At 44.6% G+C, this 26351-nt stretch overlaps 1 protein-coding gene across 2 annotated transcripts in view; it reads left to right on the top strand.

Moving 5' to 3' along the window:
• Window positions 1-11512: 11512 nt before the first annotated feature.
• The window catches only part of mkrn1 (makorin, ring finger protein, 1), a 57573-nt gene continuing 42734 nt past the window's right edge, over window positions 11513-26351 (top strand). For both annotated transcript variants that reach the window (XM_034163551.1, XM_034163550.1), the window contains exon 1: window positions 11513-11648. In XM_034163551.1, coding sequence (XP_034019442.1) covers window positions 11575-11648 — 74 coding nt within the window. In that variant the 5' untranslated portion in view covers window positions 11513-11574. The remainder of the gene's footprint in view (window positions 11649-26351) is intronic.

Raw genomic sequence — 26351 nt, 5'->3', positions numbered from 1 at the left:
AGGCAAAGCCATACAATAATTACGGAAAAACCCCAACGGTCAAAACGACCCCCTGTGAGCAAGCACTTGGTGACAGTGGGAAGGGAAAACTCCCTTTTAACAGGAAGAAACCTCCAGCAGAACCAGGCTCAGGGAGGGGCAGTCTTCTGCTGGGACTGTTTGGGGCTGAGGGAGAGAACCAGGAAAAAGACATGATGTCAGTATTTGTGACAGCAATACCACGTGTGAGAACCAGATCCAGGGTATTTCCACTAATGTGCGTCGAGTCCAGAGGCCAGAAAGAGTTACATTGTGTGTTTGTGGACTTAGAAAAAGCTTATGATAGGGTGTCAAGAGAAGAGCTGTGGTATTGTATGAGGAACTCTGGAGTGGCAGAGAAGTATGTTAGGGTAGTGCAGGACATTTACAAGAATAGTGTGACAGCGGTGAGATGCGCAGTCGGAATGACAGACTCATTCAAGGTGGAGGTGGGATTACACCAAGGATCAGCTCTGAGTCCTTTCTTGTTTGCAGTGGTGATGGACAGGTTGACGGAGGCAGGGGGCAGGTGTGGAGGAGCCAAAATGGTTAAAGTAGCTGTTTAGCTCCTCTGCAAACTGAGAATCTCCGTTAAAGTAGCTGTTTAGCTCCTCTGCAAACTGAGAATCTCCATCTGCAGTCCTGCCAGCACCTTGCCCAAATCTGGAGGTGGTCTTGAGGCATCTCCACACGTCTCTGACGTTGTTCCGGGCCAGTTGCTCCTCCATCTTCTTTCCATACTCCTTCTTGGCTGCACGGATCTTCCACTGGAGCTCCTGTTGCACTCTACGCTGCTCCCCTCTGTCTCCTGAGTTGAAAGCCCTCTTCTTCTGGTTCATAAGGACCTTCAGCTTGGGGGTCACCCAGGGGTGGTTGTTGCGAAAGTACCGTACCCTCCGGGTGGGCACAGTGCTCTCCACACAGAAGTTCATGTAGTGAGTAACACAGTGGGTCAGGCCGTTGATGTCTTCACCATGAGTTTTGAAACATGCTCCAGTCTGTAGTTCTGAAACAGTCCCTCAACCTCTCAGTGGCCTCTTCAGTCCAGAGTTTCACTGACCTTTTTTGCACTGGCTCTCTTCTCACCGTGGGTGTGTATTGGGGGAGCAGATAGACGAGATTGTGATCCGAGCATCCCAGCGGGGGGGGGGCTGGAGGTGGAGGTGTAAGCGTCCTCCACATTAACATAAAAAAGGTTCAGTATTCTATTGTCCCTGGTTTTACACGTGATGTACTGGGTGAACGTGGGGAGGGTGGCGGAGAGGGAGGCGTGGTTAAAGTCCTCGGTGATGAGGAGGAGGGCGCATGGGTGTTGTGTCTGCAGCCGCGTGACTGCACTGTGGATCTGTTCGCAGGCAGCGGCGGCGTCTGCAGAGGGAGGAATATATGCGCAGAGCGTAATCACACTTCCAAACTCCCGTGGGAGATAGTACGGCCTCATGCTCACCGCGAGTAGCTCCACGTCCAAGGAGCAGATCTGATCCTTCACGTGAACATGAGCTGCGCTGCACCATCTCTCACTCACATAAACGGCGAGTCCTCCTCCTCTTTTTTTTCCGCTCTCTGCCAACATCCTGTCCGCGTGGATGAGTGTAAAGCCGTCCATGTTAATGACCGAGTCCGGTATATGTTCATCCAACCACGTCTCTGTGAATCACATGAGACTGCAGCCCTTATACAGCCTCTGGAAACGGGTTAGCGCTGCTAGCTCCTCGGTCTTGTTGCGGAGAGATCTTACATTCCCCATGACCACAGACGGAATATAAGTCCTTCGCTGCTTCGTCTGTCCACCCCTGCAGCCTCTCCGTATGTCCAGGTGCTCAGCATAGTGGGGACCCGGCCCACTGTACATAGAGTCTCTTAGTACAAGCAGCTGAAGCAGGACAGGGTGAGATGGAAATGATTGCTGTGGCGACCCCTAATGGGAACAGCCAAAAGACAAAGAAGAAGAAGAAGAAGCAACACCCCTGCCTTGCTTTACATCACAAGGGATGTGACTAAATGTATATGCTGGTGTGCAAGCCTCATTTAAGGGGAGGACAGCTGTAGGTTTAAGCCAGGTTTCACATAACCCAATCATATCTAAGTGATGATCAATAATTAGATCATTAACCAGCAATGATTTTGAGGATAGTGAACTTATGTTAATGAGACCCAAACTAAGGACCTCAGTGGGGTTGACAGTTTGACTGTTTGGGTTTAGGGGTGGTTCCAGAGTAGCATATATAAAATGCCTGGAAGTAGGTTTAGGTTTGAGACATTCCACGAGCGTTGTAGGTAGCAGACACAAAATCTTTGATATTGCTGGAACAACCATTGGGCCATCCTCAATTTGAACATCATCCAATGTAGTAACAGGTATTAAGTTTGCAAAGCATATCCCTCTATGATTTTTATGGGCATGTCTACGGAAACAGACCATAGTCTTAACTTGTTGAATTTCCCTCCCTGGCAGATAAACTGCACTATCACCATAGTGGATTTTCTGCACTAATTTCCCCGCTAAGATAATGGATTCCACACTCACATTTGTCATAAGCCTTGCAGGGTCTCTAATCACCTGTTCTGTGGCCAGATTAGAATCCAAACGGGCCAGCGCGCACTGCGTGCAAGTTAAATCACACATTTTTTCAGTTTAAACATACCTGCTGTGTGCAGCTGCCAGAGCCTTGCAGTGATATGACCTGCTGTCACCTTTTATCATCATTCTTTTGAGTCTTTGGAAACCAGACAGAGATGGAGATGCACAGGACAGACTGGATGATGGATGTGTAGAAGATGATGAGCAGTTCCTGGGGCAGGTTGAACTTCCTAAGCTGTCTGAGGAAGTACATCCTCTGCGGTGCCTTTTTCCTGATAGAGTCTATGTGGGAAGTCCACTTCAGATCCTGGGAGATGGTGAGATGGTGGATCCCAGGAACTGGTAAGTGTCCACTGTAGGCACAGTGTTGTTGAGGATGGGGGGGTGATGTTGGGTTCCTCATGAAGTCTACTATCATCTGTATAGTCTTGAGCGGGTTCACCTCCAGGTTGTTCTGACCACACCAGAGGAACAACTGTTACACCTCGTGTCTGTGTGCAGCCTCATCACCATCCTGGATGAATCCAGTGATGGTGGTATCATCTGCAAGTTTCAGGAGTTTAACAGAGGGGTTCCCTGAGGTGCAGTCGTGTGTATAGAGGGAGAAGAGCAGTGGGGAGAGCACACACCCATGAAGGGCACCAGTGCTGATTGTCCGTGTTCTGGACGTGATGCTCCCCAGCCTCACCTGCTGTGTCCTGTCCATCAGGAAGTTGGAGATCCGCTGACAGGTGGGAACTGGCACAGAGAGGTTGGAGAGTTTTTTTGTGGAGGATGTCGGGGATGATGGTGTTGAATGCCGAGCTAAAGGCCATAAACAGGATCCTTGCATACGTCCCTGCCGAGTCCAGGTGCTGCAGGATGTAATGCAGACCCATGTCGACTGCATCCTCAACTGACCTGTTTGCCTGCTGGGCAAACTGCAGTACGAATATTTCATGAGGTGAAAGCTGGAACATACCATTCAACGAGGCAAAGCCAGGAAAACAAACTCCGCCATGTTTAGGTAAACACCGCCCCATTAGTGCTGGGCAGTGGTCGCAGCATGGAATGGCACAAAACGTATGGAGCCAAATTTGCACCCTAAATGCAACGCAACGCAAATGGGACGAATAATCCATATCACGTGACATTCAAAGCACCAATCAAATGACAAGGATGCACTCAGCTGTTATGTAAAATACGAGGTCTGTTAGAGTACAGGGGAATGACGCAACCGACAGGCATGAAAAAACTCACGCATGCGCACGAGGGTTCAAGCTTGTCTGACGCAATCACACGTGATTCAAATCCATATGGTTTTTGAAAAAAATAAAAACGTCGGATACCTCGTATGTTGTAGAATTGGCTCAGCTGTGACGCGTGATGTCAAGGCGCTGACGTTACACTTTATGTTAGCATAGCTGAGCGCTTCCATTGTGATTAACAGGCTTTAAAACGGGCTTGAAAAATAAATGCATGTGGCAGGTGAGGACCTAAGCGAGGGGACCAAATTAAAGCAGTGACTCACAGTCGATTTACACAGTGACGGTTCCACACATCCAACAATGATCTGCATGTTGATTTGACCCACACATCCGTCCTGATGCAACGAAATGTTACATGTTGTTAATTTTTTTAATATCTCTATTAATTTACACTTCAATTATCAGATTCACACATTAATTGTGTTCAGTCTAATCGTTTGGTTTGGTTGATCATTTCTTGAATTTAGGTAAAACTAAAGACAGCACTTTTTTGCCGACTGAAACTGCCAACCTGTGTTTTGTTTGGCATCTTAAGGCTTGACTCCGACTCCGTGGAGCCAAAGGTCACCAGGGGATATTTGACCATAAATGTTCAGGGGCATATAAAACTACTATGTTGTCTTTTTTTACTTTAGCTTGGTCTTGCTTGCTTTTTGTTGACATTCTGTTTTTGCTTTTTTCTGGTGGTCTTTATATTCTGTGATCTGTGTTTTTGTCATGTCACATATGTTTGGGTTATAAAAAACGACCATGAAGAGTCAACAGAAAAGACGCATGATAAGAAAAACCTCTGTGACTTGCTGACGTCTTTGTTACCTTTGGAACACACAGCAATGTGTGATGGTTGTCCTTCTGGAAGGTTCTTCTCTCTCACCAGAGGAATGGAATGGTGGAGTTTTTTTGTGGACAAAACACAGCACAGATTAACTGTGTGTCCTGGAGTAAGACGTGAAGTGGACACAGGTGGACTGACCGTGTGTCTTGGAGTAAGACGTGAAGTGGACACAGGTGGACTGACCGTGTGTCCTGGAGTAAGACGTGAAGTAGACACAGGTGGACTTACCGTGTGTCCTGAAGTAAGACGTGAAGTAGACACAGGTGGACTGACAGTGTGTCCTGAAGTAAGACGTGAAGTGGACACAGGTGGACTGACTGTGTGTCTTGGAGTAAGACGTGAAGTGGACACAGGTGGACTGACCGTGTGTCCTGGAGTAAGACGTGAAGTAGACACAAGTGGACTGACCGTGTGTCCTGAAGTAAGACGTGAAGTGGACACAGGTGGACTGACCGTGTGTCTTGGAGTAAGACGTGAAGTAGACACAGGTGGACTTACCGTGTGTCCTGAAGTAAGACGTGAAGTGGACACAGGTGGACTGACCGTGTGTCCTGGAGTAAGACATGAAATAGACACAAGTGGACTGACCATGTGTCCTGAAGTAAGACGTGAAGTGGACACAGGTGGACTGACCGTGTGTCTTGGAGTAAGACGTGAAGTAGACACAGGTGGACTTAGCGTGTGTCCTGAAGTAAGACGTGAAGTGGACACAGGTGGACTGACCGTGTGTCCTGGAGTAAGATGTGAAATAGACACAAGTGGACTGACCATGTGTCCTAAAGTAAGATGTGAAGTGGACACAGGTGGACTGACCGTGTGTCTTGGAGTAAGACGTGAAGTAGACACAGGTGGACTTACCGTGTGTCCTGAAGTAAGACGTGAAGTGGACACAGGTGGACTGACCGTGTGTCTTGGAGTAAGATGTGAAGTAGACACAGGTGGACTGACCGTGTGTCTTGGAGTAAGACGTGAAGGGGACACAGGTGGACTGACCGTGTGTCTTAGAGTAAGACGTGAAGTGGACACAGGTAGACTGACCATGTGTCCTGAAGTAAGACGTGAAGTGGACACAGGTGGACTGACCGTGTGTCTTGGAGTAAGACGTGAAGTAGACACAGGTGGACTTAGCGTGTGTCCTGAAGTAAGACGTGAAGTGGACACAGGTGGACTGACCGTGTGTCCTGGAGTAAGATGTGAAATAGACACAAGTGGACTGACCATGTGTCCTGAAGTAAGACGTGAAGTGGACACAGGTGGACTGACCGTGTGTCTTGGAGTAAGACGTGAAGTAGACACAGGTGGACTTACCGTGTGTCCTGAAGTAAGACGTGAAGTGGACACAGGTGGACTGACCGTGTGTCTTGGAGTAAGATGTGAAGTAGACACAGGTGGACTGACCGTGTGTCTTGGAGTAAGACGTGAAGTGGACACAGGTGGACTGACCGTGTGTCTTAGAGTAAGACGTGAAGTAGACACAGGTGGACTTACCGTGTGTCCTGAAGTAAGACGTGAAGTGGACACAGGTGGACTGACCGTGTGTCTTGGAGTAAGATGTGAAGTAGACACAGGTGGACTGACCGTGTGTCTTGGAGTAAGACATGAAGTGGACACAGGTGGACTGACCGTGTGTCTTAGAGTAAGACGTGAAGTGGACACAGGTAGACTGACCATGTGTCCTGAAGTAAGACGTGAAGTGGACACAGGTGGACTGACCATGTGTCCTGAAGTAAGACGTAAAGTAGACACAGGTGGACTTACCGTGTGTCCTGAAGTAAGGCATGAAGTAGACACAGGTGGACTGACTGTGTGTCTTGGAGTAAGATGTGAAGTAGACATAGGTGGACTGACTGTGTGTACTGAAGTAAGATGTGAAGTGGACATAGGTGGACTGACTGTGTGTCCTGAAGTAAGGCATGAAGTAGACACAGGTGGACTGACCGTGTGCCCTGAAGTAAGACGTGAAGTGGACACAGGTGGACTGACCGTGTGTCCTGAAGTAAGACATGAAGTGGACACAGGTGGACTGACCGTGTGTCCTGAATTAAGACGTGAAGTGGACACAGGTGGACTGACCGTGTGTCTTGGAGTAAGATGTGAAGTGGACACAGGTAGACTGACCGTGTGTCTTGGAGTAAGACGTGAAGTGGACACAGGTGGACTGACCGTGTGTCTTGGAGTAAGACGTGAAGTGGACACAGGTAGACTGACCATGTGTCCTGAAGTAAGACTTGAAATGGACACAGGTGGACTGACCATGTGTCCTGAAGTAAGACGTGAAGTGGACACAGGTAGACTGACCATGTGCCCTGAAGTAAGACATGAAGTGGACACAGGTGGACTGACCGTGTGTCTTGGAGTAAGATGTGAAGTAGACACAGGTGGACTGACCGTGTGTCCTAAGGTAAGACGTGAAGTGGACACAGGTGGACTGACTGTGTGTCTTGGAGTAAGACGTGAAGTAGACACAGGTGGACTGACCGTGTGTCCTGAAGTAAGACATGAAGTGGACACAGGTGGACTGAACGTGTGTCTTGGAGTAAGACGTGAAGTGGACACAGGTAGACTGACCATGTGTCCTGAAGTAAGACATGAAGTAGACACAGGTGGACTGACCGTGTGTCTTGGAGTAAGACGTGAAGTAGACACAGGTGGACTGACCGTGTGTCCTGAATTAAGACATTAAGTGGACACAGGTGTACTGACCGTGTGTCTTGGAGTAAGATGTGAAGTGGACACAGGTGGACTGACCGTGTGTCTTGGAGTAAAACGTGAAGTGGACACAGGTGGACTGACCGTGTGTCTTGGAGTAAGACGTGAAGTGGACACAGGTAGACTGACCATGTGTCCTGAAGTAAGATATGAAGTGGACACAGGTGGACTGACCGTGTGTCCTGAAGTAAGATGTGAAGTGGACACAGGTAGACTGACCGTGTGTCCTGAAGTAAGACATGAAGTGGACACAGGTGGACTGACTGTGTGTCCTGAAGTAAGGCATGAAGTAGACACAGGTGGACTGACCGTGTGTCCTAAGGTAAGACGTGAAGTGGACACAGGTGGACTGACCGTGTCTCCTGAAGTAAGACATGAAGTGGACACAGGTGGACTGACCGTGTGTCTTGGAGTAAGACATGAAGTGGACAGGTAGACTGACCATGTGTCCTGAAGTAAGACATGAAGTAGACACAGGTGGACTGACCGTGTGTCTTGGAGTAAGACGTGAAGTAGACATAGGTGGACTGACTGTGTGTCCTGAAGTAAGATGTGAAGTGGACACAGGTGGACTGACTGTGTGTCCTGAAGTAAGGCATGAAGTAGACACAGGTGGACTGACCGTGTGTCCTGAAGTAAGACATGAAGTAGACACAGGTGGACTGACCGTGTGTCTTGGAGTAAGACGTGAAGTAGACATAGGTGGACTGACTGTGTGTCCTGAAGTAAGATGTGAAGTGGACACAGGTGGACTGACTGTGTGTCCTGAAGTAAGGCATGAAGTAGACACAGGTGGACTGACCGTGTGTCCTGAAGTAAGACATGAAGTAGACACAGGTGGACTGACCGTGTGTCTTGGAGTAAGACATGAAGTAGACACAGGTGGACTGACCGTGTGTCTTGGAGTAAGACGTGAAGTAGACACAGGTGGACTGACCGTGTGTCCTGAAGTAAGATGTGAAGTGGACACAGGTGGACTGACCGTGTGTCCTGAAGTAAGACATGAAGTAGACACAGGTGGACTGACCGTGTGTCTTGGAGTAAGACGTGAAGTAGACATAGGTGGACTGACTGTGTGTCCTGAAGTAAGATGTGAAGTGGACACAGGTGGACTGACCGTGTGTCTTGGAGTAAGACGTGAAGTGGACACAGGTAGACTGACCATGTGTCCTGAAGTAAGATATGAAGTGGACACAGGTGGACTGACCGTGTGTCCTGAAGTAAGACGTGAAGTGGACACAGGTAGACTGACCATGTGTCCTGAAGTAAGACATGAAGTGGACACAGCTGGACTGACCGTGTGTCCTGAAGTAAGACATGAAGTGGACACAGCTGGACTGACCGTGTGTCCTGAAGTAAGACATGAAGTAGACACAGGTGGACTGACCGTGTGTCCTAAGGTAAGACGTGAAGTGGACACAGGTGGACTGACCGTGTCTCCTGAAGTAAGACATGAAGTGGACACAGGTGGACTGACCGTGTGTCTTGGAGTATGACGTGAAGTAGACACAGCTGGACTGACCGTGTGTCCTGAAGTAAGACATGAAGTAGACATAGGTGGACTGACTGTGTGTCCTGAAGTAAGGCATGAAGTAGACACAGGTGGACTGACCGTGTGTCCTAAGGTAAGACGTGAAGTGGACACAGGTGGACTGACTGTGTGTCTTGGAGTAAGACGTGAAGTAGACACAGGTGGACTGACCGTGTGTCCTGAAGTAAGACATGAAGTGGACACAGGTGGACTGAACGTGTGTCTTGGAGTAAGACGTGAAGTGGACACAGGTAGACTGACCATGTGTCCTGAAGTAAGACATGAAGTAGACACAGGTGGACTGACCGTGTGTCTTGGAGTAAGACGTGAAGTAGACACAGGTGGACTGACCGTGTGTCCTGAATTAAGACATTAAGTGGACACAGGTGTACTGACCGTGTGTCTTGGAGTAAGATGTGAAGTGGACACAGGTGGACTGACCGTGTGTCTTGGAGTAAAACGTGAAGTGGACACAGGTGGACTGACCGTGTGTCTTGGAGTAAGACGTGAAGTGGACACAGGTAGACTGACCATGTGTCCTGAAGTAAGATATGAAGTGGACACAGGTGGACTGACCGTGTGTCCTGAAGTAAGACGTGAAGTGGACACAGGTAGACTGACCGTGTGTCCTGAAGTAAGACATGAAGTGGACACAGGTGGACTGACTGTGTGTCCTGAAGTAAGGCATGAAGTAGACACAGGTGGACTGACCGTGTGTCCTAAGGTAAGACGTGAAGTGGACACAGGTGGACTGACCGTGTCTCCTGAAGTAAGACATGAAGTGGACACAGGTGGACTGACCGTGTGTCTTGGAGTAAGACATGAAGTGGACACAGGTAGACTGACCGTGTGTCCTGAAGTAAGACATGAAGTAGACACAGGTGGACTGACCGTGTGTCTTGGAGTAAGACGTGAAGTAGACATAGGTGGACTGACTGTGTGTCCTGAAGTAAGATGTGAAGTGGACACAGGTGGACTGACTGTGTGTCCTGAAGTAAGGCATGAAGTAGACACAGGTGGACTGACCGTGTGTCCTGAAGTAAGACATGAAGTAGACACAGGTGGACTGACCGTGTGTCTTGGAGTAAGACGTGAAGTAGACACAGGTGGACTGACCGTGTGTCCTGAAGTAAGATGTGAAGTGGACACAGGTGGACTGACCGTGTGTCCTGAAGTAAGACGTGAAGTAGACACAGGTGGACTGACCGTGTTTCCTGAATTAAGATGTGAAGTGGACACAGGTGGACTGACCCTGTGTCCTGAAGTAAGACATGAAGTGGACATAGGTGGACTGACTGTGTGTCCTGAAGTAAGACGTGAAGTAGACACAGGTGGACTGACCGTGTGTCTTGGAGTAAGACGTGAAGTGGACACAGGTGGACTGACCTGAGGTCATGTCACTCTTCTGTCTAAAAATCGCTCTGAATCAGTTCTGCATTTTTCAGGCGCTGACTGAATAATTCAGCACTCACAGAAGTTACAGAGTCGGAGGAAGGTTTCATAATCTGGTCTTTTTTATTTTTGTCTTTAGATGGCGCTGATTGGAGGAGATGTGACCTTTAATGGAAAATGATCCTTTGAGGCAGCAGGAAACAGGACTCATCCCCTTTCTCCACCTCGTGTCATGCTTCACTGCAACCACAACACCAGGCCTTGGGTCCTGGATGACAACCACTTAGGCAGACAACAGGCCCGTTACCACGTCTTTAAAATCATCATCTGTCTGCTGACACCAGGTCAAACATGTTGTAGCTGAAGCGAGCTCACGATGGGAGACCTCTTCATCTTAATATCCTTCAGTACCTTCTGACGGGACCCCACGATCCGCCACATAGACCTGGTAACCTCTCGTCCCCATAGGTCACTGGTTAGAGTCCAAGTCTCACAACTACACAGCAAGACAGACAGCATCAGGACCCTAAAGACGTGGACCTTCATTCTCCTGCAAAGACAACAGCATCACCACACACCTCTGACCTTTGACCTCATGACTCCATAAAATCTTCCCAGGCGTCTCTGGATCTCAAAGGCTGAGGACCAAGAGACATGAACGTCCCTGCTGAGATCAGGGGACGTCTCTAAAGGTTCAGAGACACTTCTGATGGACGAGTCCAGGACGTCCTCAGGACCCTGAATCTTAGACTGGAGTCAGGATGTGTCCCAGGGAGAGAATACACACACACACACACACACACACACACACACACACACACACACACACACACACACACACACACACACACACACACACAGTCAGCTTGATATATTAGATGTACAACTTCAATGTTTCTCCGTTGCACACATTTTTATTACACATTTTATTTGCACGTTTCCTGTGTGTTTCCGGTGTTGAGTGTGTATTTGGACGTGCCGCACAGAGCAGCTCAAACCGAAGTCGAATTCCTTGTATTATTGTAGATACTTGGGCGAATAAAAGCTACTGTGATTCTGATTGATTGGATTTACCCCACATGACTGCAGCAAACATCAACCTCAACGTCAACCCAAGGTTAACATGAGTGTGGAAATGGCGGCGCCTAGTGGACAGGGTGAATTACGCTGTTTTCGGAAAAGGCCGAACGTAAGCGGACAAATCCGAAACAAACCGAAGAGTGTCGGAGCACGCGGCCGGAGCCTCTCAACATAAACAGCAATGGCGGAGGCAGCAGCGGCGTCAACGGTTGCTTCAGCTGTTACAGGAGGTTGGACCAAACACGTAACCTGCCGGTAAGACAAAACCGAGCAGCGCCGAAATATCGAAGGTGGTGACGTTCTCTGTCAACTGACGGGAAAATGGCAGCGTTGTTATGGCGCTCTGTTGTCGGTTAGCTAGCTGTTGTTAGCCGCTACGCCTCTGTGCTGAGGCCAGTTCCTGTTTGACGGCAACGGCTAACCGACAGCAGCGATAAACTGACACCAACGGTTAACATCAGAGGCAAACGATCACCAACGGCTAACCGACAGCAGCGATAAACTGACACCAACGGTTAACATCAGAGGCAAACGATCACCAACGGCTAGCTGACACCAACAGCTAACCGACAGCAGCAGCAAACAGACCCCAACCGCTAACCGACAGGAGCGGCTAACCGAAGCATCAGCAGTCTTCTTTTTAATAAAATAACGAGCGCCGATTTTGCGCCTTCGTTAACGACTAAAACGAGCTGACGACGAGTTTACGTGTGAATGGCTCACGCTAGTGACGTTTCCTGTTCCTTTGCTTGGACGCAGCCTTTACGAGTAGTAAATTGTACGTTTTCCATACGTGTGAGTTGCTGTCACACCTTGATGGTTTAACCAGCGTATGCCGACCGTATTATAATCACTGGCATACGTCTAATAAGTTACGGTTAAGTTGTGTACGTTAGGAGCACGCTGATACATGTAATACCGCGAGTACCTCGAAAATCTTTGGGCACGTACAATATTTTCCACATATTCAGGACTTTGACATTTCCCATAATCCCCCTGTGCCTCCCAGAATGCACCGTCGCACCAGCAGAGTTCCGGCATCTTACAGTGCATGTAAACAATGGCTAACTAGGATGTGGATGGCGTTGATTCAGCAAGTTCACAGGCGATTATCTTGACAACACGTTCTCTCAAGTTTAGAGGGTTTTCTAGAGGAGGTGTAGCCTCGATGATGTCTTGTTGTCCATAACTCACAAGCTTTATTTACATTCTGCACTGAATCGGAACTCTGCTAAAACTGACCTCTCGCGTGAGTCACAGACTACGCGATGGTGCGAGATTCACAACTGGGGAACAGCAAATACCGGAGTATGTCTTATATGTCTTGCATATGCAGGACATAAGTTGTAGGCATGTTATGCAACTGTTAACACACATTTCTTGTCAGTTACTCACAAGTCAAAATACATACTTTGATAGTGTCCGTTGATTGGCTGAACAGCTGAAAGCTGCATTCCTCATGTGAACAGTTCACAGTTTCAGATATTAACCATTCACAAACTGAGTAAATAGTAAAGGATTATTAACCGAGCATGAGGTCTGTACAGGAAAATATCAGACTGAGGTGTTGACAGTACGGACTGAGCAGAAAACACCAAGGTCTGATATTCCTGTATAGACCGAGCAAACAAGGCTAATAATTTATTATATATATATATAAACACGCAAACTTTTGGTATCACCCGAATATAAAAGCTGCTGATGGTTTTAGGCTTGTAGACAGACCTGTTCTCTTCACCTCCGTGAAGAACTTGCTAACAGATGGTCCAGTCGTTAGCTGGTAAACTGTCAATCAGTCTGTGTTTTTTCTGATGGCATATAGATATTTATGGAGTATTTAATGTCCAACTTGGTTTTTCTAATCTTGTTTCTAGTTTGCAATGAATGTGATGCACAATTCGGACTAATTGTCATGGTAACGGTCTGATATGGGAAAATGTCAGACCGGAAATCACCAATCAGAGCGCGTGTAGTGTCGTAAAAAGTCTTCATCCGACCTGTTCTTTTCAGGTGGATTCATCATCACAGCCTGACGAATACTTATCCACATAAAGAGTCCTGATTTTGGAAAACGACGTCTGAAAATACTTTAGTTTCTTGTCGTGGCTGAAGAAACTCAGCATTTTTAAAGATGTCCCTCTGTCTTTTGTGCATTTCTCTGCATGAACCAGAGAACACTGGCGCTTTGAGCCACAACAAGACAATTAACTTATTTTAAAAGTTGAAAGAGTCACAGCGCTTCATTCATTCACATCAGCGTTTATCACAGACATCAGTCGACTCTTCAGCATTCTGCATGCCGTGAAAATAAATCCCATGATCCACCAAGACAAAAATAAAATGTTAAATTACTCTGTTTGGCCTTTGTGTGGAGGGGAGAGGCTGCGCAACAGCGTATGTGCGCTCAATGATGTGCTAGTCAATATCCAAGTGTTCCGCCTGCCAAACAAAAGTGTTGTGCCAGTGGTAGAAATGCAAACCAAGCCAGACTTAACTGTTCTGACCCGTATGCAGTACCGACCTGTATCGCTCAGTGGAAATGGGGCTGTTAGCATACGCTGGCTAAATCGTCAAGGTGTGACAGGGCCCTAAGATTAGTTTTTCCTCTGTGTTCCTGTGATTAATGCAGTGAGCCAATAAAACAAGCAAATTCATTTTTCTCTACTTGTGTGTTACTGAGATTAGTTTGAATGTTTTCCCTATGAGGGTGAAAAACATTTGATCCATATATGGGCCATAATACAGTTATGTTGCGATGCGTATTGTGATGTGCTGCAGGACTGATTTAGTGTAGTAATGATGAATGTTGATGAGTGTAATGGAAAGAATGCTTCATGAGGTGAAAGATGGAATGTTCCTCTCAACGAGGCAGTTAGTCATGAAAAATCATTTCATTATTTGTTTGATATAATGCCTAAAAATCCTGAAGATGTAGTCTGTGCCATGGCTGATGCCATGTACTGACTTCGTGTACAGACTGCCGTCTGCTTTCCTCAGTGCAGCGAAAAATCGTGACAGAAATTTGTCGAGCTCTTACAACTCCAATTCCAATGAAGTTGGGATGTTGTGTAAAATGTAAATAAACACAATCCATTGATTTGCAAATCCTCTTCAACCTATATGTAATTAAATACACCACAAAGACAAGATATTTAATGTTCAAACTGAGAAACTTTGTTGTTTTTGTGCAAATATTTGCTCATTTTGAAATGGATGCCTGCAACACGTTTCAAAAAAGCTGGGATGGGGCAACAATAGACAGGGAAAGTTGATGAATGCTCAAAGAACACCTGTTTGGAACATTCCACAGGTGAACAGGTGAATTAGAAACAGGTGAGTGTCAGGTGAGGGTAAAAAAAAAAGGAGCATCCCCAAAAGTCTCAGCTGTTCACAAGCAAAGATGGGGCGTGTTGCAGGCCCAACCGCACCTCCAGACGGCTTACACGATTAGTTTTTTGTGTTATAAGAATGAGCAACATTAATAAAACAAAACCCACCGTGTTTGTTAAGTGTCGTCACTGCTAGTGTGAGCGCACATGGTGGCAGCAGTGTGAAATGGTACAAAACATATGGAACCAAAATTGCACGTTTGATGGAACACAGTGACAGATGGGACGAATGATCCATTTCACGTGACATACAAACCACCAATCAAATAACAAGGATCTATTCTGGCATTATGTAAGTTAAAACGACTGTTTTCACCCCACAGTCGAAACAGGCTGTGACACTATTGTCACCGTACGTATTAGCCAATGACAGTACTGCAGTACTCCTTTCATATGTGGCATAGCCGCGTTAAGGTTTGGGGTGAGATTTTAATTTAACTTTTGGGTTTGTCTGTTGACTTCATGTTGTGACCCGTTGCTGAGGGTGACATGCCGTCCGTCATATAAGTATAGCGTGTCAACCTTGTGTGCTAGCGGACTTTATTCAGGTATTAAATGATGACGGTAAAGTTCAAAAGCTTGATCAGTATTAACAAATATTTTGCAGTCACATTTTTTGGTGCCACACAGAAAGTGTTTAAAAGATTGTCACTTCAGAAGGTGAGTTCAGCCCGACATACGAGGGCTGTCAATAAAGTATAGGTCCTTTTAATTTTTTTCAAAAACTATATGGATTTCATTCATATGTTTTTACGTCAGACATGCTTGAACCCTCGTGCGCATGCGTGAGTTTTTCCACGCCTGTCGGTGACGTCATTCGCCTGTGAGCACTCCTTGTGGGAGGAGTCGTCCAGCCCCTCGTCGGAATTCCTTTGTCTGAGAAGTTGCTGAGAGACTGGCGCTTTGTTTGATCAAAATTTTGTCGAAACCTGTGAGACACATTGAAGTGGACACGGTTCGAAAAATTAAGCTGGTTTTCAGTGAAAATTTTAACGGTTGATGAGAGATTTTGAGGTGATACTGTCGCTTTAAGGACTTCCCACGGTGCGAGACGTCGCGCAGCGCTCTCAGGCGCCGTCATCAGCCTGTTTCAAGCTGAAAACTTCCACATTTCAGGCTCTATTGATCCAGGACGTCGTGAGAGAACAGAGGAGTTTCAGAAGAAGTCGGTTTCAGCATTTTATCCGGATATTCCACTGTTAAAGGAGATTTTTTTAATGAAAGACGTGTGGACGGATCCGCGCGTCGGGACGCAGCCGACGCGGTGCGGCGCCACAGGAAAAACACCTCCGTGTTGATAACCATTTGTAAAATCCAGGCGGCTTTTGATGGCTTTCAGTGGAGTGAGTATATGAGAAATTGTTTAACAGCTGGAGATGTTCCAACTTGTCCTTAAGGCTTTCAACAGAGGTGTTTTTCCTGTGGAGCTGCAATCCGTCCGCACGTCTTTCATTAAAAAAAATCTCCTTTAACAGTGGAATATCCGGATAAAATGCTGAAACCGACTTCTTCTGAAACGTCTCTGTTCTCTCACGACGTCCTGGATCAATAGAGCCTGAAATGTGGAGGTTTTCAGCTTGAACAGGCTGATGACGGCGCCTGAGAGCGCTGCACGACGTCTCGCTCCGTGAAAAGTCCTTAAAGCGACAGTATCACCTCAAAATCTCTCATCAGCCGTTAAAATTTTCACTGAAAACCAGCTTAATTTTTCGAACCGTGTCCACTTCGATGTGTCTCACAGGTTTAGAAAAAATTTTGATCAAACAAAGCGCCAGTCTCTCAGCAACTTCTCAGACAAAGGAATTCCGACGAGGGGCTGGACGACTCCTCCCACAAGGAGTGCTCACAGGCGAAGGACGTCACCGACAGGCGTGGAAAAACTCACGCATGCGCACGAGGGTTCAAGCATGTCTGACGTAAAAACATATGAATGAAATCCATATAGTTTTAGAAAAAAATAAAAAGGACCGTATTGACAGCCCTCGTATGACTTTCAGCCGTACACCGAAAGTAGCATCGCCCATTTTAAAAAGAGCTGAGGATGTGGGTTGTGTGTCTTACCTGCGCAAGCTAACGTTTACACCACATACTGATATCTGGGGCACAAACTGTTTCAGAACAGTTGGCTTTAAAATTTCTGATAGAATATGTTATAGCCAGAGGGGGGCGCAATAACCTCAATTTTAGTTTCACAGCATTTTTTTCACTTTCTGGATGGCCAGTGGGCTGAGGTTGTCTCCCCCCCAAACTACTTCATCTCTGATGTTTCACCCCCTAATATATAAGGTAGGATTTCCACATGCTACATTTGCCTCACGCCCGCGGGGCCTTGCACGGAGCTGATAGACGTCTCGAACCACTGTTTCCTTTTCCACTCGCTCCACTGCAGAACAAACCGCTACCCTGCAAATAGGCAGCAGACCGGTTTTTGACGGCTGGTGGAGCTCAGGCGTCACAGAAGATTACGCATAGTCTTTGGTGACGCACGATGATGAAATGATGAGAAAAATTTTGTAAAATAAATATTTTGAGGTAAAACTAAAGCGTCATGCTAAATACTGTACAGGTATATTCACTGGTTTTTTATTTATATCATAAATGGTGGCGTTTGAAAGTGCTGCATTCTGGTGATGGTATTTCACACTTTGAGACCTGAGCCTGGTTCTGCTGGAGGTTTCTTCCTGTTAAAAGGGAGTTTTCCTTCCCACTGTCGCCAAGTGCTTGCTCATAGGGGGTCGTTTTGACCGTTGGGGTTTTTCTGTAATTATTGTATGGCTTTTGCCTTGCAATATAAAGCGCCTTGGGGCGACTGTTGTGATTTGGCGCTATATAAATAAAATTGATTTGATTTGATATTAGTCTGGTGGTACAGTGAGGAAAATAAGTATTTGAACACCCTGTTATTTTGCAAGTTCTCCCACTTAAAAATCATGGAGGGGTCTGAAATTTTCATTTTAGGTGCATGTCCACTGTGAGAGACATAATCTTAAAAAAAATCAGAAATCACAATGTATCATTTTTTTTAATTTTTTTTTATAATTGTATGTTACTGCTGCAAATAAGTATTTGAACACCTGTGAAAATCAATGTTAATATTTGGTACAGTAGCCTTTGTTTGCAATTCCAGAGGTCAAACGTTTCCTGTAGTTTTTCTCCAGGTTTTCACACACTGCAGCAGGGATTTTGGTCCACTCCTCCATACAGATCTTCTCTAGATCTTTCAGGTTTGGAGTTTCAGCTCCCTCCAAAGATTTTCTATTGAGTTCAGGTCTGGAGACTGGCCAGGCCACTCCAGGACCTTGAAATGCTTCTTACGGAGCCCCTCCTTAGTTGCCCTGGCTGTGTGTTTGGGGTCACTGTCATGCTGGAAGACCCAGCCATGACCCATCTTCAATGCTCTTACTGAGGGAAGGAGGTTGTTTGCCAAAATCTCACAATATATGACCCCATCCATCCTCCCTTCAATACGGTGCAGTCGTCCAGTCCCCTTTGCAGAAGAGCACCCCCAGAGTATGATGTTTCCACCCCCATGCTTCACGGTTGGGATGGTTTTCTTGGGGTTGTTGTCATCCTCTAAACATGGTAAGTGGAGTTGATTCCAAAAAGCTCTATTCTGGTCTCATCTGACCACATGACCTTCTCCCATGCCTCCTCTGGATCATCCAGATGGTCACTGGTGAACTTCAAACGGGCCTGGACATGTGCTGGCTTGAGCAGGGGGACCTTGCTGCCCTGCAGGATTTTAAACCATGACAGCATCATGTGTTACTAATGTAATCTTTGTGACTGTGGTCCCAGCTCTCTTCAGGTCATTGACCAGGTCCTCCTGTGTAGTTCTGAGCTTTCTCAGAATCATCTTTACCCCACAAAGTGAGATCTTGCATGGAATCCCAGACCGAGGGAGACTGACAGTCATCTTGTGTTTCTTCCACTTTCTAATAAATAATCATAACAGTTGTTGTCTTCTACTAAGCTGCTTGCCTGTTGTCCTGTAGTCCATCCCAGCCTTGTGCAGGTCTACAGTTTTGTCCCTGGTGTCCTTAGCTCTTTGGTCTTGGCTATGGTGGACAGTTTGGAGTGTGATTGATTGAGTGTGTCAACAGGTGTCTTTTATACAGGTAACAAGCTCAAACAGGTGCAATTAATACAGGTAAAGAGTGCAGAATAAGAGGGCTTCTTAAAGAAAAATTAACAGGTCTGTGAGAGACAGAATTCTTGCTGGTTGGTAGGTGATGAAATACTTATTTTATGCAACAAAATGCAAATTAATTATTTAAAAATCATCCAGTGTGATTTACTGGATTTTTTTTTTTTTTTTTTAAAGATTGTGTCTCTCACAGTGGACATGCACCTAAGATGAAAATTTCAGACCCCTCTGATTTCTAAGTGGGAGAACTTGCAAAATCACAGGGTGTTCAAATACTTATTTTCCTCACTGTATTTGGCAGTAATATGTGGTATTGATCTGGTGATGGTCTTTTTGTTATTTAATTTTTTTAACTATTGCATCAGTTTTAAATTATAAGTAGCAAAAGACTTTTCATTGACAATAGTTATCATGTCTTTAAGTGTATTATTTACTAAAAACAGGGTGTAATTCTTCATTTGTTTTATCAGATACACTTAGAATTTGATAAATGTAGAATGAAAACAGTCAGTTAATGCAGACAGTCAGTCCATTTGTGGAAATTTATTACAGACACATACAAGATAGTAAATAAATATTAATGAAATCAAGACTTGAGCTGTATTTTGTTCCAGTATAAGAATCAAATCCCACTGTGATGTAAACCAAGAAAAACTGATCAAAGTGCTCTCAGAATGCACCAAATTGCACTTTTTTCCCCAAAATTTCCAGGGGTTGGGTGGTGGGGCATGTCCCTAGACACCCCCCCCCCCTTGGGAACCTCACTCCTTTGGAGCTTGGCTGTCCATCCCAGAAAATGTCCAGTCAAAAAAAATTTCAGTTGCTTGTATCCATGTTGTGCTGAAATAATTTTTTAATTCAGTCATTTCAACATTTAATGTCATCCTCGTTGATTATGTGATTGCTTTTAATGTTATCAGGACAGAGTAATTACTAAAATATCAATTTGACTATTCCAGTGATTTTGAATGATTTGACATCATGCACAGTAGGGGTGGGGCGTCTTCAATCTGTGGAAATGTCTTGTTGATTGAACTTTGACTTCATGGACCTGTTTAATGATTCATTCATTTAATGTTAAAATATAAAAAGCAAACAGCTTTTTCAAAGATGAAATAATTGTTCTTTAAAGGGCCTTTGTTTTATGTAGAAGTGCAGCAGCAGGTGTGAGTTTGCAGAGACAATAGATTAGCTGGACCCTCAGGACATTTAACCAGATAAAGGTTTCTTCTGCAGCTTCAAAATGAAATTGGTGAAGTTTTTGGAGACACTTTCCTCACATTTTGAAGTGCAGAGATGTTCTCTTCTTCCTTCTGGACTTCAGGTTTTGGTATATTTAGACTGACAAAGGAGGCCCTTTATAAGCCCATAATGGAAAAGCTTCAGCGGGGGCAAAGCCTAAGCAGCTCCCGAACCCCTGTCTCTTTTAAGGTGATTTCCCCCCCCCATCCCATTACGTTGAGAAAATCTTGTCGAGAACCCTGTGACCACCTGTCTCTTGTGGCTGTAACACGTCAACTCTGAATGAAAATGAACAGCAGCTGGTAGCGTTGCCTCTGTCTCTTGGAACTGATTTGGCCAGGGGGTGATGGGGGAAGCAGCCATGCTTAACCCTCTGGGGCTGACGCTGTTGTATACGACGGCTGGGACCAAGCTTTACTAAATTATAAATAACTTTTCAATGATATAAGATAGAAACTTACTTTTTTGCTGAAAAGTTAACTCTGCGGACTTTTAATCCACTGTCGGCCATCTTTGTACTCCTCATAGAAGCTGTGTGATGACTTGCGCAATGTGAGTGTCCAATCGGAATTGGTTCACTGTCACATGGTTTTCCAAAATCTAATCGTAGGGCAGATTTACCTCACGTGATAAACCAAAGATAGTTTTCAGGAGTGATAGCTTACCATTTGGCCCGTTTGAATAGGCCCCTAACTCCTCCAATGCGCCCTGCGCCATTACGCACAGCGAAAGTGTGAAGCACTTTGAGGCAACTCTGTTGTGATTTGGCTCTATATAAATGAAAATAAAGTGAAAGTGAAAGAGACAGAGAGCCTTGCATGACAATCTCACGTGCTCAAACAAAGAGTCTGTAACTATCAGGATTGCTCCACTAGTTTGCATTTGAATGTTACTGGATAATTCTGTGGCTCTCTCTCTCTGGTGTACAGCACTGTTTACCATATCAGTGAGGTGAGGGAGAGGGGCTGCTCCTCAGACTGGAGCATCAACGCATAGACCATTTAGTATATATTGTTCAAATGTGCATTTGTGTTTATTGTTTAAACTTTTTTGTTGAATAGTCTTTCACACAAGACCTCAAATTACCTTTATAAAGTGTCAAAACAGTTGTTTATTATAGTTTGCTGTGTATTTTGAATAAATGTGGAAAATTATTTTTCGCTTTACTTTTTCCTTTATTTTTGATATTAAACCTTTATTACACTTATAAAACACAACAAAAGCATATATATTATGAAAGAACAGGTTGTTCTGAAAAGAAAGAGATACATAGAACTTGATTGTGGGATGCAGGGAGAGCTGTTAACAGCAACAATAAAACATTTTATGCCAGGCGAGTGAACTGTCCAAAAAATACCCTCAGACCCCAGAGGGTTAACAGCATTATAAATTGAAATGCCATCAAAGCACCCTCTGCTGAACACACTGTGTAATGTCACTTTTCCAACAGCCACAGTGTTTATCTACAACCCCTGGCAAAAATTATGGAATCACCGGCCTCGGAGGATGTTCATTCAGTTGTTTAATTTTGTAGAAAAAAAGCAGATCACAGACATGACACAAAACTAAAGTCATTTCAAATGGCAACTTTCTGGCTTTAAGAAACACTATAAGAAATCAGGAAAAAAAATTGTGGCAGTCAGTAACGGTTACTTTTTTAGACGAAGCAGAGGGAAAAAAATATGGACTCACTCAATTCTGAGGAATAAATTCTGGAATCACCCTGTAAATTTTCATCCCCAAAATTAACACCTGCATTAAATCAGATCTGCTCGTTAGTCTGCATCTAAAAAGGAGTGATCACACCTTGGAGAGCTGTTGGACCAAGTGGACTGACATGAATCATGGCTCCAACACGAGAGATGTCAATTGAAACAAAGGAGAGGATTATCAAACTCTTAAAAGAGGGTAAATCAATCACGCAGTGTTGCAAAAGATATTGGTTGTTTACAGTCAGCTGTGTCTAAACTCTGGACCAAATACAAACAACATGGGAAGGTTGTTAAAGGCAAACATACTGGTAGACCAAGGAAGACATCAAAGCATCAAGACAGAAAACTTAAAGCAATATGTCTCAAAAATCGAAAATGCACAACAAAACAAATGAGGAACGAATGGGAGGAAACTGGAGTCAACGTCTGTGACCGAACTGTAAGAAACCGCCTAAAGGAAATGGGATTTACATACAGAAAAGCTAAACGAAGCCATCATTAACACCTAAACAGAAAAAAACAAGGTTACAATGGGCTAAGGAAAAGCAATCGTGGACTGTGGATGACTGGATGAAAGTCATATTCAGTGATGAATCTCGAATCTGCATTGGGCAAGGTGATGATGCTGGAACTTTTGTTTGGTGCCGTTCCAATGAGATTTATAAAGATGACTGCCTGAAGAGAACATGTAAATTTCCACAGTCATTGATGATATGGGGCTGCATGTCAGGTAAAGGCACTGGTGAGATGGCTGTCATTACATCATCAATAAATGCACAAGTTTACGTTGATATTTTGGACACTTTTCTTATCCCATCAATTGAAAGGATGTTTGGGGATGATGAAATCATTTTTCAAGATGATAATGCATCTTGCCATAGAGCAAAAACTGAAAACATTCCTTGCAAAAAGACACATAGGGTCAATGTCATGGCCTGCAAATAGTCCGGATCTTAATCCAAAGGTCTTACAGACCGAAAGCTTGCAGCTTCAGTAAAGCTATTTGAACAGACCTGAAGTGTGCAGATTTTTTTCTTTTTACTTGAAAGTTTCTACTGAATCTTGCACCTTTTCAACAGATGAGTGGTGACTGTTCACTATTTTACTTGGTGTTAGTTGTTGTACAAAGTGCTTAGTCGGCTGAAGTTTCACATTACCTGACGAAACTTTTTAGCCTCGTACAGAGGGGGCTAATCTTATTTTAGTCGATAAAACTTCAGTGTCTTACCTCAAAAAATGGAAGCTGTCATGTACCACCACTTGATGGAACACTCGAGAGCACCCCTAAGTCGCTTGTATTCCTCCAAAAGGAAATGAGGAAAATAAGTATTTGAACACCCTGCGATTTTGTGGAGCAAATGTGGAGGTGTCTGCAGTTCTACTTGATGTTGACATGTCCTGGACTTATGTCCTTTTTTAACTGTGATGAGAGAGTCTGAGGAGAGAAAGGAACTGCCTGCAGACAATTTTTTTTTCTTTCCTCCTTTGACCGCAAGATGTGCGCCCCGGTTGGGGTCATTCACGTCAATGTTTGAAATTCTCACCTTGTTGTTTTTGATTCAGATTTTCACACCCCTCTATATTGTCCAAAATCTCCAAAAAAATGTAAGTGCTAATGATGAGCTTGCAATGTAAAAAATAACTAAATTTGATGCTGAAACCAGTTCACACAAACTAAAAAGTACTTATGCCTTCCTTCTTGCAAGAAGAATGAAAAATAACTCCAACATTTATCCTTTAGCTCTAAAAAATAAGCCACAAACAAGGACATGTCACACATAATTTAATGTTCCGGTTATCAACATAGCATCAAATTATTCATGATTTTAAGTCTAGCCGTGCAAATGTGGTAATAATTAGTCGTTGCTGATGTATTATTATTGGTAATTATTCCTCTCTCTCTCCGTGAGTCAGCGTTTCTCAGCGTGTGATCAAATCAATTTTATTTATATAGCGCCAAATCACAACAAACAGTTGCCCCAAGGCGCTTTAGATTGTAAGGCAAAGCCATACAATAATTACAGAAAAACCCCAACGGTCAAAACGACCCCCTGTGAGCAAGCACTTGGCGACAGTGGTAAGGAAAAACTCCCTTTTAACAGGACGAAACCTCCAGCAGAACCAGGTTCAGGGAGGGGCAGTCTTCTGCTGGGACTGGTTGTGGCTGAGGGAGAGAACCAGGAAAAAGTCACGCTGTGGAGGGGAGCAGAGATCAATCACTAATGATTAAATGCAGAGTGGTGCATACAGAGCATAAAGAGAAAGAAACACTCAGTGCATCATGGGAACCCCCCAGCAGACAGGGTGTCTGTCTCCCTGATCTGAATTGGGAGCTGGTTCCACAGGAGAGGAGCCTGAAAGCTGAAGGCTCTGCCTCCCATTCTACTCTTACAAACCCTAGGAACTACAAGTAAGCCTGCAGTCTGAGAGCGAAGCGCTCTATTGGGGTGATATGGTACTACGAGGTCCCTAAGATAAGATGGGACCTGATTATTCAAAACCTTATAAGTAAGAAGAAGAATTTTAAATTCTATTCTAGAATTAACAGGAAGCCAATGAAGAGAGGCCAATATGGGTGAGATATGCTCTCTCCTTCTAGTCCCCGTCAGTACTCTAGCTGCAGCATTTTGAATTAGCTGAAGGCTTTTCAGGGAACTTTTAGGACAACCTGATAATAATGAATTACAATGGTCCAGCCTAGAGGAAATAAATGCATGAATTAGTTTTTCAGCATCACTCTGAGACAAGACCTTTCTAATTTTAGAGATATTGCGAAAATGCAAAAAAGCAGTCCTACATATTTGTTTAATATGCGCATTGAATGACATATCCTGATCAAAAATGACTCCAAGATTTCTCACAGTATTACTAGAGGTCAGGGTAATGCCATCCAGAGTAAGGATCTGGTTAGACACCATGTTTCTAAGATTTGTGGGGCCAAGTACAATAACTTCAGTTTTATCTGAGTTTAAAAGCAGGAAATTAGAGGTCATCCATGTCTTTATGTCTGTAAGACAATCCTGCAGTTTAGCTAATTGGTGTGTGTCCTCTGGCTTCATGGATAGATAAAGCTGGGTATCATCTGCGTAACAATGAAAATTTAAGCAATGCCATCTAATAATACTGCCTAAGGGAAGCATGTATAAAGTGAATAAAATTGGTCCTAGCACAGAACCTTGTGGAACTCCATAATTAACCTTAGTCTGTGAAGAAGATTCCCCATTTACATGAACAAATTGTAATCTGTTAGATAAATATGATTCAAACCACCGCAGCGCAGTGCCTTTAATACCTATGGCATGCTCTAATCTCTGTAATAAAATTTTATGGTCAACAGTATCAAAAGCAGCACTGAGGTCTAACAGAACAAGCACAGAGATGAGTCCATCTCAGCCCCAACCAGTCCCAGCAGAGGACTGCCCCTCCCTGAGCCTGGTTCTGCTGGAGGTTTCTTCCTGTTAAAGGGGAGTTTTTCCTTCCCACTGTGGCCAAGTGCTTGCTCACAGGGGGTCGTTTGACCGTTGGGGTTTTACATAATTATTGTATGGCCTTGCCTTACAATATAAAGCGCCTTGGGGCAACTGTTTGTTGTGATTTGGCGCTATATAAAAAAATTGATTGATTGAAAATTGATTGATTGGCTGTCTGAGGCCATAAGAAGATCATTTGTAACCTTCACTAATGCTGTTTCTGTACTATGATGGATTCTGCAACCTGACTGAAACTCTTCAAATAGACCATTCCTCAGCAGATGATCAGTTAGCTGTTTTACAACTACCCTTTCAAGAATTTTTGAGAGAAAAGGAAGGTTGGAATTTGGCCTATAATTAGCTAAGATATCTGGGTCAAGTGATGGCTTTTTAAGTAATGGTTTAATTACTGCCACCTTAAAAGCCTGTGGTACATAGCCAACTAATAAAGACAGATTGATCATATTTAAGATCGAAGCATTAATTAATGGTAGGGCTTCCTTGAGCAGCCTGGTAGGAATGGGGTCTAATAGACATGTTGATGGTTTGGATGAAGTAATTAATGAAAATAACTCAGAACAATCGGAGAGAAAGAGTCTAACCAAATACCAGCATCACTGAAAGCAGCCAAAGATAACGATACGTCTTTGGGATGGTTATGAGTAATTTTTTCTCTAATAGTTAAAATTTTATTAGCAAAGAAAGTCATGAAGTCATTACTAGTTAAAGTTAAAGGAATACTCGGCTCAATAGAGCTCTGACCCTTTGTCAGCCTGGCTACAGTGCTGAAAAGAAACCTGGGGTTGTTCTTATTTTCTTCAATTAGTGATGAGTAGTAAGATGTTCTAGCTTTACGGAGGGCTTTTTTATAGAGCAACAGACTCTTTTTCCAGGCTAAGTGAAGATCTTCTAAATTAGTGAGACGCCATTTCCTCTCCAACTTGCGGGTTATCTGCTTTAAGCTGCGAGTTTGTGAGTTATACCACGGAGTCAGGCAC

Source organism: Thalassophryne amazonica, chromosome 22 (genome assembly GCF_902500255.1).
Source record: "Thalassophryne amazonica chromosome 22, fThaAma1.1, whole genome shotgun sequence".
Taxonomy (NCBI): domain Eukaryota; kingdom Metazoa; phylum Chordata; class Actinopteri; order Batrachoidiformes; family Batrachoididae; genus Thalassophryne; species Thalassophryne amazonica.
The sequence above is the reverse complement of the archived record's forward strand: the minus strand, read 5'-3'. Positions and strand labels throughout refer to the sequence as shown.